Consider the following 19,629-nt stretch of genomic DNA (forward strand, 5'->3'; position numbering starts at 1 on the left):
AATCTTTTTCAGATTCTTTAGTATAACGAGTATTAATTATCAGTAGCTGTGAATTATATTTAATAAATTTAGAGGTTTTTCTGACACCTCTAAATTAATAAAATTTTCTTAAATTAATTTTAAATTAAATTGAATACTCGAATGTTCGACAATCTTGAAGATGTTCTTTTTATTTATATACCTGGTACGCTTAACAGTACGAAAGGCTCAAACACCTTTCGTACTGTTAAGTACAAAAGACGATTATCAAATACTATTCGAGGGATTCGAATTTGGTTCAAGCATAAACATACTCAAATATCGAAGACCTCTCAGCTTCAAACAGTTAATATAATATTTAAAGCTCTATTGTATTTTTATGATGGAAACTATGCAGCTTGAAATAGTAATATACTTAGTGGATCAAACATATATATGGTATCAGCTGATAGGATTTTATTTAGAGAAATAAAAATATTTTTCTAACAACTATTGATTTGTCTTTATTCTTCCATAAAAATTTAGAAAAAAAAAATAAAAATTTTGAAAAATTTTATGTGGAAATGTTAAAACAAATCAATTTATTCGTCAGTTTAAATTCAATTTCTGAGTAACAACTTTCAACATAAAAATTATTTTCAACAAACTAAATAAGTAATTTCTTTCAAATTAATCATAACAGTCCGCCGACATGAGAACAACAGTTCTATACTTAACGTATATGATATTAGGTTTAATGCATAACGTTACTGTAAGCCAAAAATCAAAAAAGTGCCTCTTGGAAAGTCGTGTAAATATGATACGTCGCTGTACTGGAAGTTATACTAGTGCTCTTCACAAGCAATTTGGCGATTCATTTATTGATGTCGGAATGTTATATACAGTTTTTCAATATGAATATATGTATGGTCATTACTTTATCACTATGAAGGACAGTGGCCTGCACACTTGTAAAAAATTTAGGTTAGTGGATTCATCTCACTTCGTTTGCTTGGACGAAGGTGAAAAACCAATTGAAACAGCAGCTGGAGGAGTTTTATGTAAAGCATTAAATGGTTACTCTGAAGCATTAATAAAAACGTGTACTCGAGCTAAAAATGAAAAAGATTTGCCTGAACCTTCATTCACTACTTTTCATTATCCTGGTGTTGGACCTAGAGAGCTCCAAGTTTGGGAGAGGGTATTGGATAAGGAATTGGAAGAATCAGGTTCTACGAAATCTATTCCATATCCCAAAATGTATTTGGTTCTAATTGTGTTTTTAGTAACGGTAAGGATTTAAGTACAATGAACTACGGGCACTGTAGTATGTATTTGTCATATATGCGTAATTGATATAAAGCTAATATCATTTAATTCTATCATTTAATAATTATTACACTTATTTTTTAATTTTTTGTCTTAATGTTGCAAAAAGTATTTTTTGCTTTTTAAATAAATTTGAATAAAATTATGATGCAGTTACTTCAAATTGGAATTCCAGTAAATGTATTTTTAATTATATATGATTATCAGCCAGCATTTCTTATGGGTATTTTGGGTAAATAGCTCACATGGTATTCCTGCTGATAAAGAGATAGTTAGAGCATTTAAGATACGTAGCACAATATATTTTTAGTTTCTTTATCAAAGTTTTTATTCTGATAAGAGTTGAAAGATATAGAATCATTAACTTGAACACTGTAAATTCTAATATTATCTATCTGTATCATTGTTATTAAAATATAAATTCATTTCAGTTGTAAATCATACAAATTTATTAAAAAATATTTGAAGTAAATTTACCACATAAATTTATATAAAATATATCTCAGAAAAACGTTTATTTTATTAGTTTCATATTATATATTTAATCCTTTTATTCCTAGGTGGAACATAGGGCTGTAACAAATAGTTTCCATTGCACACTATCTAATGCAAAATGTTTTGTTTCACTCCAGCTCTTTCCAGCGTTTCTTAATTCGGTTTTAGTTCGTATTTTATTAGTTTCATATTATATATTTTATATATATATATATTTTATATATATTTTATATATTTCCTTTTATTCCTAGGTGGAACATATGGCTGTAACAAATAGTTTCCATTGCACTCTATCTAATGCAAAATGTTTTGTTTCACTCCAGCTCTTTCAAGCGTTTCTTAATTCGGCTTTAGTTCGTATTTTATTAGTTTCATATTATATATTATATACATTTTATATATATTTTATATATTTCCTTTTATTCCAGGTGGAACATAGGGCTGTAACAAATAGTTTCCATTGCACTCTATCTAATGCAAAATGTTTTGTTTCACTCCAGCTCTTTCTAGCGTGGACTTATAATTCCATGGAATCTTAAATAATATTTTTGACTTAGAAAAGACTATAATAAAGATTACTGACAGCGTTGAATATGCAAAAGCGTATTTTTTGCTATATCTTATTCTATCTGTTTCCATAAATTCTTTAATCTTCTTAGCATATAAGGGTGTCATTCGGACACATAATCGTTTAAGCAAAATAGCTCTTAGAACGGACGATCCAGCTAAAAAAAATGGAAGCTTGTAGACTAACAAATACATTAAGACCGAAAAGTTTTCGGAAATTCTCATTTAAAATTCGCGCGCTGTATATTTTTCGATATTTTAAGTTTATGTAGTTTGGCAGCACTGTCCTTAATTACTATGCCAAAAATGAGCGCGATCTGTCAGACAGTTCGTTTACGGCAGCTGTTGAAACCAGTTCACCTCAGTAGTGCGTTGCGAAAAAAACAATGGAAAAAAATATTGAACAAAGAGTTTGCATCAAATTTTGTGTTTCGAACGAAATTTCGTGTGCAGAATCGTTGCGAATGCTACAAAAGGCTTATGGGGAATCAGTTTTATCGAAAACTCAAGTTTATGAGTGGTACAAAGCCTTTCAGGACGGTCGTACGACCGTCGAAGACATTTCGCAACGCACTACTGAGGTGAACTGGTTTCAACAGCTGCCGTAAACGAACTGTCTGACAGATCGCGCTCATTTTTGGCATAGTAAATAAGGACAGTGCTGCCAAACTACATAAACTTAAAATATCGAAAAATATACAGCGCGCGAATTTTAAATGAGAATTTCCGAAAACTTTTCAGTCTTAATGTATAATTAAAGAAATGATTAACTACCAAAATAAAAAATGTGCGAATATTAGTTCTTAGCATTATTTTGTGTTTCAATTAACATAACACATCAGAATAGATTTTATAGATTGAATCTATGAGTCTGTTAGAAGCCAAAAAAATTAAAGAAAATCAATTTGCTTGTGAATTTAAAATCTGTTGATAATTTTGAATAACAGTTTAAATTTTGTCGAATTTTTTTTTAAACTGAAATATACTATCATCACAACAATTCCCCTATATGAGAAGAATAGTAATATTGGTGATTTATTTGTTGCTAATGTCTATATTAAACATTACTGAAAGTCATCAACTTCCAAGAAACTGCCTTTTGGCAGCTCGAGTGAATATGATACATCGATGCACATGCAGTTATACAAGTGACCTTCATAAAAAGTTTAATGATAAATTAATTAATGTCGGAATGTTATATTCAATTTATCAATATGAATACATGTATGGGCATTACCTTATTACTATGAAAGATAGTCCTCTCCATAAATGTAATAAATTCAAAATAATAAGTACGGAAAGTTTCATTTGTATGAACGGTGAAGAAAAGGAAATAATCACACCGATCGGGGGAATTTTGTGCACAACTATTAATGTTTATGCAAATACCCTTATAAAAAACTGCGTAAGGACAAAAAATCAAAAAGATTTGCCGGATCCTGCATATGCCAGTTTTCATTACCCTGGTGTTGGAAGTAAAGAACTCCAAATAAGGGAAGAGGAGTTGGATAAAGAAGCAGAAAGTGGCTCGTTCTGTACATTTGGATACACCACAAAGTTCATGCTTTTAATTACTTTTCTAATATTGATGTGGCATTATGTATGGTGATATCTGAATATAGATGGTTGCATTTTTACGAACAGTACAATAATAAAATATTAAAAAAAAAAAGTATTTGTATAATAATTAATTTGTATATATATTGTTTCTTTATTATTCTAAATGGTTTAATATATTTGAGGTAGCAATATGAACAAAACAATGCTTTTGCTTTTAAATTAATTTAGGATAGTTCAATTTTAAAGTACAATGAAGGTTTTTTTAATTATATATGAATATCAGCCGGCGTTAAGTTAGCAACCTGGAGAGTTTTCATTCATCCTGGAGAGAAAACAGGGCTGAAAATTTAAATACTTAGTACCAATAACTTTTATATATGTATATTTAAATAAAAAACTTTAGAGGGATTCGAATAGCGAAGAAAGAAAAGATAAACACATAAATTTAGTTACATAATGGTTTAAGGACCCCTTAGCAGTAACAGTATGAGATTCAGTATTTGATTTGGCTGTCTACATAACATGGCTTCGTGTAAAACTGTCGTGAATATTCGTCATATTAATGTCTACATAACAGCGTCAAAGAAATTAAAACAAATCTAGCTGCCTGTCAATTTTTATTCTATTTCATAAATTAGATTTCAAATTTTTTTTTGAAAATCATATTTGACTTACAGTACATAAATAATTGTAATAACCTAGCGATATGAGAAGCATTGTTGTATTTATGATATGTTTAGTACTGGCGTCAATTGGGAGTATTGGCGAAACTCAGAAACTTACCAACAATTGTCTTTTGGCAACTCGGGTGGCTATGATCCATAAGTGTACAGGAAGCTATACTAAGGGCCTCCATAAACAATTCGGTGATAAATTAATGAATGTCGGAATGCCGTACTCTGTTTTTCAATATGAGAATATGGTTGGACATTACTTTATAACTCTGAGAGAAAATCCGTTGCATGAGTGTAAAAAATTTAAGGTTGTAAATACTCAAAGCTTTATATGCATGGATACTGAGGAAAAACCTATTGCAACGTCATCTGGAGGAATCCTCTGTAAGACTTTAAACGGGTACGCTGAAGCGCTAATAAAGAATTGTGTGCACGCGAAAAATGAGAAAAGTATGGCCGAGCCTGCATTTGCTAGCTTTCATTATCCTGGCGTTGGAGCTAAAGAACTTCAAGTTAGGGATCAAGAGTTGGATAAAGAAGCAGAAACTTCAGGCCAATCTATGATAAATTCCACAAAGTTTTTGCTTCTAATTTCATTATTAATCCTAATAAAATATAACTAGTGTGTGATAACCCCTGAAACGGAAAGTATGGTGTCTATGAAAAGATTACAAAAGTAAGAATAAAAATTGTAGTAAAAATGAATCATAAAATTAGTTAATTACATTAATTTACTAATTTTGAAAAGTTTGTGTATTTCTTGATTGTTTTTAACTCTAGAAATAGCAATATTTTTTTTAGAATTTTCAATGTGTTTTATAACAAATATATGTCATGTGACTAGCATTATAACAACTGTTGTAATGTATATTATAATCATATAATATATATAATTTTTATAACATTTTATGTGATTAATAAAATATTTCTTCATGTATTTTGGTTTCAAGCCACCGCAAAATTAATATTAAACGATCAAAATTTGGTATTTCCTAAACCAGTAGAGATATTAAAATGAAATATAGTTTCAAGTTTTAAAAATTGTCGAACTTGGCTAAGTAAAATAAGAACACTTTTTGTAAGAAGTAACAACAAACAACACAAAAAGAGACAATTATCTCTTGTCTCTTCCAATAATTCCAAATTACAATTTAGTGTAATGGGTAGTCGAATTTATTTGATTACATTCCAACCCTAATCAAAAGTTTTGACTTCACATCATAATTACCATGTAATCGTAACGGAATTCGTAATGTAGTTGAATTTGCACAGCTCAGGATCACATAAGTGATATAAACTCCAGTTCACTCAAGAAGCTGCTTGAGAAACTGAAGTTGCTCTAATAGTATATTCATGTGATCTTTGGATGTTGTATTCTATTATTTAACGATTAATATGTTAAAATGCACATTTTCCATAAAATTTTTTAACTTTATTGGTAGTACATTTTTTGTCTATTGTCGCTGCAAGCAATCTGTTAATCTGAAAATAATTAAATTTTTTTTCATTATTTATATTACGTCTTACAAAAATAATTATTATTATTAGCCTTTCACTTTCCCACGCACGGGTAACTCATACATTCTGGTTTTTATTTCAAAACACAAAAATAATTATTCTTGCGTTAACAATGAAAAACTCTAATATAAGAAAAATTAAAATATAAAAGTTCTTGTGTGCAATTTATTTTTAAAAACCAAGTATAAGTCGGAAGTAGGGCGTCTTTTTTTTTGAAGGAAAGCAAAATAAAACGCTTTATTGGTTTGGTGGTTGTTTTTGTGATCTAACAGACATAATGTTATATACAGTTTCTCTCAGCTTATTTCATTCAAGAATGTATCAAAATTTTAAAACATTTTTCCAAAAATTAATCAGAAAACAATTAAGTTTTTAATATAAGTGGGGAAGGCACGCTTATTGAACATAATAAATAAGAAAAAGTACATAAAATTTGTTTTTGTTTCGTTCAAAGGGGGAAAACCCGATATCGCGTAACAGAATAATAGTTCACAGCCTATTTCATTCAAATTATCATTTGCACTTAGTCGCAAGTATGTCGAGCTGTGCAACGGGATTTTTTTCCCTTAATATTTTGAAAGTATTTCCAACCAAATGTAATAAATTTTTTGTGTAATTTTGGATAATTAATAATAAATTAGTAGTTATTTTTAAAAAATGGTGCTAACGGTCAACCTCAGCGAAAAATTGCGGAATTCGTTAATTTGAGTCCATCCACTGTGCAGAGCATCATTAATCGCTTTGTTCCTGAGAATGAACTCAAAATATGGGCAAAAGTGCACCAAATAAAATTTTTAACTCATGTGATGAGCGATATGTTGTTAGAAAAATCAAGTGAAATTTAAAATTAAATGCTCCTGATATAGTCAGGAAGGTATGGATAGCTTTCTGTACCGCAATACAAGACGCGAATAGTCTGTCCGCCACGTGTTTCGACACTTACATTTTAATGGTCGAGTAGCAAAAAAAACCCTTTCTAAGCAAAAAAATCAGAGCAGTCGGTTTGCTTATGCTAAGGAGCATGTCCACAAAAAATTAAACTTTTGGAACAACGTTATATTCTCAGACGGGTCTAAATTCAATATTTCTAGCTCAGATGGCATGTCTAAACCTAATTATTTAAAAGTTACAATAAAACATGGAGGTGGAAGTATTACGGTTTGGACTTGTATGTCAGCAGTCGATGTTGGGAAGCTGGAGTTTAATGATGGTAACATGGTCAAAACAATGTACCTCAACGTTTTGAAAAAAAATTTACTCCAGAGTGATGTGGAATATGGAATTCCTGAAACATTTGGCTTTTACTAAGACATACGATTCAAAACATAAGGCCAGGTTTGTACAGTCTGATTGATTTGGAACTGCCCACATTTGATGAAACCGTCGGCGCAGAGCCCAGACTTAAATGTCATTCAAAAATTTATGGACAATATTGTAACAAAAAATTTGGCAATACACTATTTTCAACAAAGAAGACTTAAAATAGGGTGTTTTACAAGAGTGGATGAAAATTGGTCCAGAAACAACCCGAATTGCTCCAGAAACATTCTAAAAACTTGTAGAGATTTGACGAAGTGATAAAAGCGAAAGGGTATTATACTAAGAATTGATTTTGGCACCAAATGAAATTTCTCTTATAGATGAAATAAGCTGACGCATTAAAATAGGAGTATTTTTTATAGTTTATGTTCATTACTTATTGAAACAATATTGTAGGTATTTTTAAAGTTTCTAAATTAAATAATAAATATTTTTCCTCAAAAATGTCTTTTAAATATTTTCAATCGATGACACACTTGATCAGTAATAGCGTAAAGAATTGTAAATTTGGTGTTGGATGAAATAAATTGGGAGCCACTGTACGAGTATATAAACTGGTTGCTACAAGTAAAGAGTAAATTTTGTTTTTATTTAATTGTAAATATTGTATTGTAAATACAAATTCGATGTTGCGTTTTTATAAAACTTTTTGCATATATATTTATATAAATTAAATCACTACAAAATCCATGTCTGTCAGCTGCAGCTAGAAACTTATATCTGTGTTAGTTAACAACAAAAAAGTAATGCTCAACTAGATACTTCAACATGAGGGATTCAGGAATAGCTAAACAACCAACAAACTTTCAAATGTTGATGCCATAGGTTTTATATAGGTTGTTCGTCTATATTCTGGATGCGCATAAATTTGATTAAAAAAATTTGATTCGAAAGATCGAAAACATGTAATATACATAACATTAACCGTTTTTGAAGTGATGAGCAAGTGTGAGGTAACTTTAACAGTTATTTAGAATCAACAACTAAATTTCTAACATGTTCATCAATCTGAATATATCTATAATTATTTTAAGCGTCCCGATATGCTTTTGTTTAACTTCTTATAAAGTTAGACTAAAAATGAACACGAGCAAAACAAAAGCACTGAAACTTAATGCAGTAAACATTGATAAGTTTACAATAGAAAACGAAAATGTTGAAAACGTGGACCCTATTTACTACCTTGGCAGTGTTATATCCCAAAATGATAATGCGAAAAAAGACATAATTGCCTGTATAAACAAAGCAAAAGGTACATACGCGCAGTTAAGAATAGTTTGAGGCTCATCGATATTAACAACATACACCAAACTCAGAATTTTTAAAACGAATGTTACCTTAGTCTCTTATACAGTTGCGAAACATGGCTCGCAACCTAATCGGGAACAAACAAAATACAAACCTTTGTGAAAGGATATCTAAGGAGAATATTAGCATGAGGAAAACGTGAAACGAAATAAAACCTATCGCAAACAATCGGAGGAGATGGAAATGCATAACTGAGGCCCTATGCTCTACAAGGAGGTAAAGGAATTAAGAAGAAGAAGGTGACAAACTTTTGGTGACAATCCCATTTGAAAAATAAGATTCAGGCAAATTAGCACTTATAGATTGTATGAAATACCACTTGAAACATTCATTCATCTTATGCTTCTTTTTTGGGGTTGCCAGGAATCCAATTCAACATTATAAATCGACTCAATCACTATAGATTTCATAAATGGCAATGAACCATTTTTAAGTGATAAATTGAAATACAATATATCAAGTTGCCTGTCTATTTACATTCTGTTTGATAAATTTTTTTTATAATCAGAATTTCATGAAATTGATTTCTCAAATTTTTAAGGGAATGAAGAGCGTAGTAGTATGGGTATTTTACTTGTCTCTAGTGTCATTTTTGAGCATAAGCAAAAGTCAGAAAGTAACTCAAAATTGTCTCTTGGCAACTCGAGTGGCTATGATACACCGCTGCACCGGCAGTTATACGACTGGGCTTCGGAAACAATTTGGAGATAAATTAATTGATGTTGGCATGTTATATTCCATTTTTCAATATGAAAATATGTATGGGCATTACTTTATAACTATGAAAGATAGTTCTCTCCACACGTGTAAAAAATTCAAAATAATGGACACGTCCAATTTTATGTGTTTGGACAAAGGTGAACAAGCTATTACTACACCAGCTGGAGGCATTTTGTGTAAAACGTTAAATGGTTATGCAGATGCTCTCTTACAAAACTGTGCAAGATCTACAAACGAGAGGGATATGCCAGATCCTGTATTTGCGAGTTTTCATTACCCTGGTGTTGGAAGAAAAGAACTTCAAGTTAGAGACGAGGAGTTGGATAAAGAAGGGGAAAAAAAATCTTCCCGCACATTTGGATACCCCAAAAAATCCCTGGCGCTAATTGTATGTTTAATCGTAGTGTGGGTTTAACTGTGGTGATCTCTGAAAAATGATTGTTGGTGTTTAAAATTGTAGAAATACGTAATATGTAACGACTTGTTCTTCAGTTTTAATTTTTGTATTATACACATTCACTGAAACGTCTCTTCATTGAGTAAATGCTGTGATCAATCAGATCGATGGTATTAAATAACGAATATATTATGAATGCAAGTCTAATAACTATGGTAAATTGTGATGACCCTATTTTCAATCACTATTCGTTTTTAAATATATCGGATAATATCTAATATTGATTTTTTTACAAAAACATTTAATAAAAGGTATGAAGAACATTACGTTGTCATTGTAACAAAATTTTTTTAATTACCGTTTAAATATAGATATCAATCAAATTATTTTCTATAATATATTAGGGGTATTCACTCCCTTTTGTAAATTCATTGCAAGGTGCATGAAATGTAAGAACCAGCTGTTTTTGTATCCATATCGCATTGAGCAGAGAAAAATAAAAATATAACAATGTCGCCAACAAGAATATAATTAATAGAAGAACATAATTATTGGCACAGCAAGCATTATTTTTGGCATTTTTTGGCACTATTTTTAATCTGTTAATGATGTACAGATGTCCAAAGAAGCCCATTATAACAACAAAGTCAGAACTGAAGGTGGCTTTGTAAATGCTATTAACAAACGCTATTAACAAACTCTATTAACATTGTTTAGGCTTTATTCTTAGAACTATGCGATTTAATTCTAGACATGGATTGCTTCTTACATGGATAAGTCTGACAATATCTTTATCTACACTGATATGGGAATAGCAACAAGGGGAATTTCCCAGCGTTTGCCGGGTCAGCTAGTACTTATATAATATCTTGGTGAAACATAAATACATAATCTGAGTAAGGTAAGGTTAAAAAACATTCAGCTTCTTTTCTCCCTTTTTTATATCATTTTAAATTTCATAATGATAGCCAGGAGAATTTTTACAAAGTTGTTCATATCCTTAATATCCCTATTGATATTGAAACTTGCATTTGTTGACATATAAGCCATGCATACAAAAAGGTTAAACTTCATTTAAGTGGGTTAAGTATATAGAAAATCTTTAGACTTTAAGTTTATTTCTTTAAAGGCATATACCTATAAGATTTTCTGAAGGGTTAAGTTTGTCCTTTGAGAATGTGTATTTTAATTATTTATATTAATTAATTAAGTTTCTTGCAAAAATAAACTAGTAGTACTATATTTTTTATATACTTAAAATAAATAGTTTTTATCATTTACAGAATATTTTTCTTTTTTATTTATTAGTGTTAGCCGTCAAAATGTTTGCTAGGCTTACAAATTCTAAGCAAAGAGGAACAGATTTGTAATATAAAATACAAGCAATTATTTATGTTAATAAACATATACGTACATATTGGCCATTACAAGCCAGACGATGTTTGACTTTACCATCTCCGATTTGGTAGAAATTTTTTTATATACTATTACTTCTATTGTCCATATCCCCCAGTGCGACATAAGGCCTCAGTAATTATTTTTATTCTGACTATAGATTTCTCTATAGATTCTCTATAGATTCTCTATAGATTTCGTTTTATGTATATCGTGCTTCAGCTAGTTTACTTTCGACCGTTCTTCTCCACATTTTCACTGGCGCACCCGGTTTTCTGCTACCTTGTGAATTTCATGCAAGAGCTTGCCTCGCTATGTATACTACTTTTCTATACTACTTCTTGAGAATTTGTAATTTAGAAAAATTTCTAAGTAACTAAATCTCAGGTTCTGATAGGTAGACCTTTAAAATTTTTGTGTAGTAAAGATATTGAACGTTTTTCAAATGGTTAAAATAATTAAAATTGTTTCTATTTAAATACTAATATTTTAGCACTAAACTTCAGTTTAATAAAATTTAGATGAATAAACCATGTAAATATTTATATTTTGTTTTTAATTTTAAATCTAAATTTGATCAAAAATATAATTATTTCAAAATGCAATTCGCATTTTCATAATTTGTCCGTCGAATTAAATTTCGTAAAATGTAACAAAACTCCAAGTTGAAGTTCCAAGGCAAGTTTGACTTGGATCGGTTGGATAATGAATAAATGTTTTGAGATTTGCAAGGTAGTAATATACCTTATAAGCATCTTAAAGACTGTCGTACGTCTTTTACTCTGAACAAGGTATTAAAGTCAACGTCAAGGTAGTCACACATCTTGACTAGTAGCATCGCAGAATTGACTATAAGGTACTCACAAAATTTTGAGTAGTATTTTTGTAGAGTCAACGTCAAGCTAGTCATACATTTTGACTAGTAGTATCGTAGAGTCAACGTCAAGGTATTCATACGTTTTGAGTAGTAGTTTTGTAGAGTCAACGTCAAGGTAGTCATACATTTTGACTAGTAGAAGTCAAAAGGCCTAATTAAGTCGGTAATACGACTAATAACCTAGTTTTATCTCTCTAATAAGAGCAGGGGGTGGGGGTGGGATTAAACATACAAGGTAAAGTGTCTGATTGCATTTAACATGGTAAATACCAGCGCGATCCTTGTCACTGTTCTCTGCAAGTTGACACACAGCCTCCACGTGGCTCTTCTGGATAGCTACAATCATCGGTGCATAGTGAACTAATGTGTGCAGCGAAATCCACCTCAGGTTATGCGTCGGGCTTGGAACCCACCATATAAAAACAACATTCAATGCAAACGAAGAGGCAGCCTCGTATAAAGAAACAATCTACTGATGACGACAAACGCAAACGTATTAAGGCACATGATTTAAAAGCATGCACCTGGAATGTCCGAACTCTTTACAGAGATGTGCATCTATACAGCTGGTTAATGTCCTAAAGAAATATAAGGCTGACATTACCGCCCTCCAGGAAATGCGATTGACGGGAGAAGGATGTTCTAAACGAAAACATTGTGACATGCAACAAAGCTCGAATTTGAAGTCGGATTTGCGGTAAGCCTAAAGTTGAAAAATTTGGTCTCAATATTTACACCAATGAACGAAAGGTTCGCAATAATCCGCGTCAAGCGCAAATTTTTCTTCATCACTCAAATTTGTGCGCATGCCCAACGTGATCTCAAATTGATCACGTTGTGATAGACGGAAGGCATGCTTCCAGTGTCTTGGATATACGTACTATCCGAGGAGCCAACATCGACTCGGATCATTATCTTATTGCAGCCAAGATCCGCACACGTTTATGTGCGATGAAAAAGGTACGTGAACAAGCACAGCGAAAGCTAGACGTCGAAAAGCTGCAATCACAACAGACAGCTAATGACTTCGCTACTCGACTCTCCCAGTATCTGGAAAATTCATGGTTTACCGACTGAGCTGTTTAAAGCTGGTGGCGAAGAGCTATCAAAATGCATGCTACAGTTAATTTGCAACATTTAGTCGGATGAATGCATGCCCAACGATTGGAATTTAAGTGTGCTTTGCCCAATCCACAAAAAAGGTGATTCTGCAAACTGCGCCAACTACAGTCTTTTAAATATCGCATATAAGGTTCTGTCAAACGTATTATATAAAAGATTGAAGCCAATCGTCAACCAACTGATTGAACCTAATCAATGTGGCAGACCTGGCAAATCCACTCTAGACCAGATATTCACAGTGCGTCAAATCCTGGAGAAGACTCAAGAAAAACAAATCGACACATAGCACCTATTTGTCGACGTCAAAGCTGCTTTTGACACTACGACTAGAAGCACACTCTATGCCGCTATGTGTGAATTTGGTGTCCCAGCAAAACTTATACGGCTATTATGAAATGACGATGAGCAACCCCACCAGCTCCGTTAGAATTGGGAAGAACCTCTCCGAGCCGTTGGATACCAAACGAGGTTTCAGACAGGGTGACTCCTTGTCGTGTGACTACTTATAACCTAGTGTTTTAAACGATAATTCGAGTAGCAGATTTTAACCGTACTGACACAATATTCCACAAAAGTGTAATGCTGCTTGCGTATGCCGACGATATTGATAGCAAATGGGTCTTGTGGTAAATGAGGACAAAACAAAGTGCTTTCTGTCAACAAACAAATCTCCTAAGCCTCTTGGGACCTACGTCACTGTTAACAATTATAAATTCGAAGTTGTGAAAGAGTTTATTTATTTAGGAACTATTTTAATTACCAAAAATGACGTCAGCCTAGAGATTCAACGAAGCATCACTCTTGCAACAAATGTTGCTTCGGGCTAAGTAAGCATTTGAGAAATAAAGCCCTCTGTCAACAAACAAAAATCACGCTCTACAAATCTCTTATCATGCCTGTCTTGCTGTATGGTGCAGAAGCTTGGACAATTACCAACAGTGATAAGAAGGCGTTAGGAGCATTCGAAAGAAGATCATCTATGGTCCATTACGCGTTGGCGACGAGTTTCGAATTAGATGGAACGATAAGCTGTATGAGCTATACCGCAACATTGACATAGTTAAGTTAAATGTGCATTATATTTATATTTTATTAAGCCTTGTGCCGCGTCATATGCTTCCGCACTGCCTCCATAAGCTATCTACAAGTAATGTGAATTGCATTTTTTGCAGCGCGACGTTTCGTAGTTCACTGATGCTGCTGTAGTATTTTCAGTTGGCTCCTGCTTTAATGTTAATTTCGTGGACCCTTTCCAAGTCATTTTCGGACTGACTCTTCGTCTGTTGCCTTATGGACTATATCAGAGTTGTGTGTGTGTCATTGAGTTCAGTAAATGCGCTAATTTCTTTCTTTATTTTTGCAACTAAATTCTTCAGTGTACCTCCTGTGAACGTAAACATGCCACGTACTGAAATTCTTCAACATGATCGGTTGGTGATTGTTTAGTTCCAACTGTTCATTCGACGATATCTTTATTCGCATTTATTCAGTTTTTGCGGTATTTATAACGAGTCCAGCCTTGGAAGAGTTAAGTTTTCCTTCATGTTGGCACGACGGTTGGCTAGTTCACATTTATTATCTGGAATGTCCAATGTGAATTGGTTTAATTTAATTTTCACAAAAAGATAAGAAGGTATAGGCTGGTGGTCGGTACTTAGAAAAAAACTACTTAAGGGAGTTGGCATGGAGTGGGGTAACTATATTGGACCTTATTCTTTTACTTTCTTTTAACATTAATTTCTCAATAATTAGGCGTACATAATAGAATATTTGCGAAAATGGAAGACCTATGTAAATACCATAATTGTACGTATTTCAAAACTAATATTTAATCAATTTCTGCAATAAAAAATGTTTTTATATTTTCTTTTGGTAAAATTTTTAGTTACATTACAGAGCCAACTAAATCTTCTTACTAATCTTAGCACTCAGCAATATTGCCATATTAAATATCAACAGGAAAACCAAATTTCGAAAGTTTTTTAACAAAGACATTGATTATTAAATTGTCAAAAAATATATTTTATAATCAATAACAGATAAAATGTTTTCTGGTAGATAAAAAGATTTACGTATTTATTTTCATTATCTTTTTTTTTTTTTGCAAAAACTATATTTTTGCAAAATGGCTGAGGCTGACACACCCATCTCTTCGGAATTGAAAAAAAAGCAAAGCGTGCAGAAAATACTCAAATGGTATAGGAAAAAAATTGAAATTTGTCCAAGTGCGGATGAATCAGTTGAAAGAGACCCAAGTTATAACTCTATATTAGTTGAAGAGCTTCTCAATGAACCGGCATCGGAAATGAGTAAAAAGGAAAAGTTCGAAGAAATTTTATTTGATCTCTATAGTAGTAAATGCGGTGTCACAGAACCACGCCCTTCAGAACCAATGGGGTTTGCTAAAGATTTTCGTCTTTTGAATAGAAGAAGAAAAAGCAAAGTACCAGAGTATTTCCGAAGAAATAGGTTGTCGTCTTTCTTTGGAAAATTTCTTGTTCATCCTAAAGAGTATCTAAAACTACAGAAAAGCAAATCTGTAGCAGTAGAAAAAGAGGTAAGTGAATCGGACGAACTTGAATCATTCGTATGCGAGCGAATTTTTGATGATGGAAGAGACGTAAGCCTTCAACCTAGTTACTCAAAATTTGCTGTACCGTAGTAAGTAAGAGATTTAATTGTAATGCATTGATCCAGATATACAAAAAAATGTGTTGTAATTTAATTTTATAATTAACAATAATGGTTTTGTGTCATAGCAATATCATTTGTCTTGATCGCGTGCGAGAAATGAAACGTAAGTTTGAACAACAATTTCAATACGAAATTCGTCAGCTTTTGCATTACACACAAAAAGCTCACGAGGTTGCAATGTTACAAAGGTATGTATTTATTGTGGAAATGTTGTAATATTTAAGAAATTATTATAGAACTTTTTCTTAAAGTCATGTTGCGTGTACAACTTTATGGCCACCATTGCATAATAGAAAGGAAATTGAAAGAACTTCTTGCATGTTTAAGCTCTCCAACAAGGAACGTAAACGTTTGGAATATATTATGTGTAATGAGATAACATAGATTATCGTTGCATAGTTGGAAGATAATGTAGTTGTATTATTGCATGATAATAACAAAATTTTGTAATATATATTATGTAAATCCTGCAATAATAAAATATTTGTATACACATAATTACTAAGCATATTTGTTATACTTGTACCAGTTTTAATTATACTAAGACCTATTATCATTAGGCAGTGGTATACTCTGCCTTATAAGTTATAATATGCAGTTCCTGAAAACTTCTACGCTCTAGATACATCGTTTAGTTTAAATTTTCAACCTTTTTTCGCTCAATAGGGACTATATAAAATAATAGAATCTATTTTTTGACAATTGCAAAATACCGGAACTGGCTAGTATTATCTTTTAGTTTTAGTTATATTAAGAAGTCAAAGTTGATATAACAACAATTTGAATGTATATTTAAGGCAAATTTATATTATCCTACGAACCACAACAAAGTCCTTGATCAAAATCCTTAGGCCTACCCTATAATTAAAGACAGAGGGCGTAATTTTATCTCGGCCCATACTAATTGTAACTTATCTTTCGATCATTTAGCAGTCATATATCATTTAATGCAATAACCGAAGCTAAAAAAGTATTGGCTTAACTTAAAAAAATACACAAGTACTTACATCCACTCTAACTGCGCAATAGATAACAACTGCATATTATTTTCTGTGATTCAATGACATAAGAAGTTATTTATAAAAACGTAGGTTTAGACGTCAATAGTAAAAAGTAGATGTACTATATACATAAGATACCTGGTCTGAGGCTGGCGACCTCTTATCTGTTATAAAATCTATTACCACGAATCCAACAATACTGCCTCGGATAAGAACACCCTCAAGATATCGACCTAAGCAACGTATAAAGGACAACGGTTTTAAATAAGCAACATGGAACGTATGCTTCAACCAGGTAAAATGGCAGAAATAGCTGACGAACTTAGAACGTATGACACTACAGTAGCATGTCTGCTAGAAGTAAGGTGGAAGGGGCATGACGAAATCAAGAAACGAGATTACAGCATTTTTTACAGCGGCGCCGAAATTCAAACGCGAAATTGTGTAATGGCTCTGGAACCATTAAATGAACGTATACGCTATTTGCGACTCAAAGGCAAATTCCAAAATATATCAATTTTGTCGGTCTATGCGCCCACAGAAGAAAGTGAAGATGAGAACAAGGATGAATTCTACGATAAAATGGCGAATGTATGCAGTAAAATAAGCAGGTATGATATTAAAATACTTTACGGCGATTACAATGCAAAGATCGGAAAGGAACAATCAATAATACAACAAATCGCAGGAAAATATTCGCTTCATGAAAATACAAACGGTTATGGTCTACGTCTATGTAACTTTGTCGAATATCAAGGACTATTTAAAAGTAGTACATCCTTTTAGCACAAGCGTACACATAAGGAAACCTGGAGAATACCAGGACAAAATGATATTAATGACATATGTCTTCAGTTATTGATGTACGATCTTTCCGGGGTGCAAATTGTGACTCAGATCACTATATGGTTGTTGCGCGTATTCGCCAAAGAATATTGGCTTAAATCGCAAAAAATGAATACATTAAGAAACATTGGAACGTTGAGGCTTCTATAACAAACGAATCTGCAAGAGCTGCTTATCAAGAAAAAATTGTAAACAAACTAGAACTAGGACTTTAAACAAACCTTATAGGTAGTACTATATTTTATAAATCTACACAAATATGCGCCTATGCTGACGATATTGTCATTATTATTATGTCAAGAAACAACAAGTATCTTGAAAGCGTTTTCATACAACTAGAACAAGCTACAAAGCAAACACGCCTAAGAATAAACGAAGAAAAAACTAAATACATGACAAGATTTCCCCAAGATAGCCACATCAGAATAGGCAGTTACAATTCTGAGTCTATAAACGAGTTGAAATATTTGGGCGTAGTTCTTAGCACAAGTAAAGATACGATCCTTGCAATACAAGATCGAATTTAAACAGCTAACAGAGCGTATTTTGCCAATTTCAAGTTTATAAAATCAACGTTCTATCAAAGGAACAAAAATTGCCAATATATAAAACTGTCATTAGACCGGTTCTTACCTACAGCTGCGAAACATGGGTCCTTAAATCTAGCGACAACAATATGTTATTGAGATTCGAAAGAAAAATACTCAGGAAAATATTTGGCCCGGTATGCTTAGAAGACGGCACATATCGTATAAGGAATAACGACGAATTAAATGTCTTGAACGAAGACTGAACTATAACACGATACATAAAAGCCCAAAGATTGCGTTGGTATCGACACGTCCTACGAATGAGTAACGAAAGAATGATTAAGAAAATTTTTGAAACAAAGCCAGAGGGGAGTAGAAAAAGAGGACGACCGCGCCGAAGATGGTTACAAGATGCAGAAGACAATTTACGAACGATGGGAATAACACAATACAGAAATAAAGCGAATTGCAGAGAAAAATGGAGGCGGGCGTATTGTAGAGGGGGCAATGGTCCATCGTGGACTGTGATGCCAAAACGATGATGATATACATAGGATAAGTGGGATTCGAGATTCAAATTGAAAATAGGCACTAAGTGATGAAGAACAAGCAACAGTTTTTGCTTAACATTTAATCTGGTTTTACAGCCTTATTCTGCTTTTACCATATTTTTTTTCCAGCTAACTTTTTGTATTCATAATAAAGACATCAATACGTATACCGCGCTATTTTTATGTTTCTTAAAATTTTCCGATTATTGCTGCAGTTACGCAAGGTAGTTCTCTGTTAATCTTTCTATATTTACTCCACACATTCGATTTTTCACTACTAATATGTAAACAGATTACACTGTTATATTAAACCGACTCAAAGATGAAGCAGTATTTTTGGATGCAGTTCTGGGTACAAAGTATAAAGATGCAGTACTAGGTGGATGGTTTATAAAAATTACTGAAACTATAAACTAATAAATCGACAGGTTATTTTAAGCATATAAAGAATGACAATATTCACAGAGATCTGCATGTACTATATGTAAAAATGGTAATTAATATCGTAAGGTAAAGATGTATAAATAAATTAAAGAACACGCTAAAAATAAGAAAGTTCGCAGTATTTTAGTCCATATTCTTGCCGTGAGGCTCTTATTAAAAGAGCAACTAATTTTATTTCATCTTACAAATTTTGTTTTTTTTGCATTATAAAATATAATTATTAATACAAGATTCAAAAACTTATTGTAAATCTCGAATGAATAAACAATATTCACTAATTAATAAAATAGTAGTTAAAATAAAAAAAAAAATTCGAACAATGA

At 32.1% G+C, this 19,629-nt stretch overlaps 2 protein-coding genes across 2 annotated transcripts; both read left to right on the forward strand.

Annotated features, from left to right (window-relative positions):
* Positions 1-15,271: 15,271 nt before the first annotated feature.
* LOC119670112 lies at positions 15,272-16,432 on the forward strand. Its single transcript, XM_038080237.1, has 3 exons — positions 15,272-15,901; positions 16,000-16,122; positions 16,186-16,432. Exons 1-3 carry the CDS (start codon positions 15,366-15,368, stop codon positions 16,316-16,318), a joined length of 792 nt encoding a protein of 263 aa, XP_037936165.1. The 5' UTR covers positions 15,272-15,365; the 3' UTR covers positions 16,319-16,432.
* A 776-nt stretch (positions 16,433-17,208) lies between these two features.
* Positions 17,209-17,721, forward strand: LOC119685779 (craniofacial development protein 2-like). The gene has a single exon (XM_038100162.1). It carries the CDS (start codon positions 17,209-17,211, stop codon positions 17,719-17,721), a length of 513 nt encoding a protein of 170 aa, XP_037956090.1.
* The last annotated feature ends 1,908 nt before the right edge of the window (positions 17,722-19,629 follow it).

This window comes from Teleopsis dalmanni, chromosome 1 (genome assembly GCF_002237135.1).
Source record: "Teleopsis dalmanni isolate 2A chromosome 1, ASM223713v2, whole genome shotgun sequence".
NCBI classification, from domain to species: domain Eukaryota; kingdom Metazoa; phylum Arthropoda; class Insecta; order Diptera; family Diopsidae; genus Teleopsis; species Teleopsis dalmanni.

What these genes read in the sequence shown, in the direction of transcription:
- LOC119685779 (XM_038100162.1), top strand. Translation starts at nt 17,209, where the DNA reads ATGGAACGTATGCTTCAACCAGGTAAAATGGCAGAAATAGCTGACGAA.
- LOC119670112 (XM_038080237.1), top strand. Translation starts at nt 15,366, where the DNA reads ATGGCTGAGGCTGACACACCCATCTCTTCGGAATTGAAAAAAAAGCAA. An exon ending in TCAAAATTTGCTGTACCGTA is followed by an intron (nt 15,902 to 15,999) that starts GTAAGTAAGAGA and finishes TTTGTGTCATAG; the next exon opens with CAATATCATTTGTCTTGATC. An exon ending in GAGGTTGCAATGTTACAAAG is followed by an intron (nt 16,123 to 16,185) that starts GTATGTATTTAT and finishes TTTTTCTTAAAG; the next exon opens with TCATGTTGCGTGTACAACTT.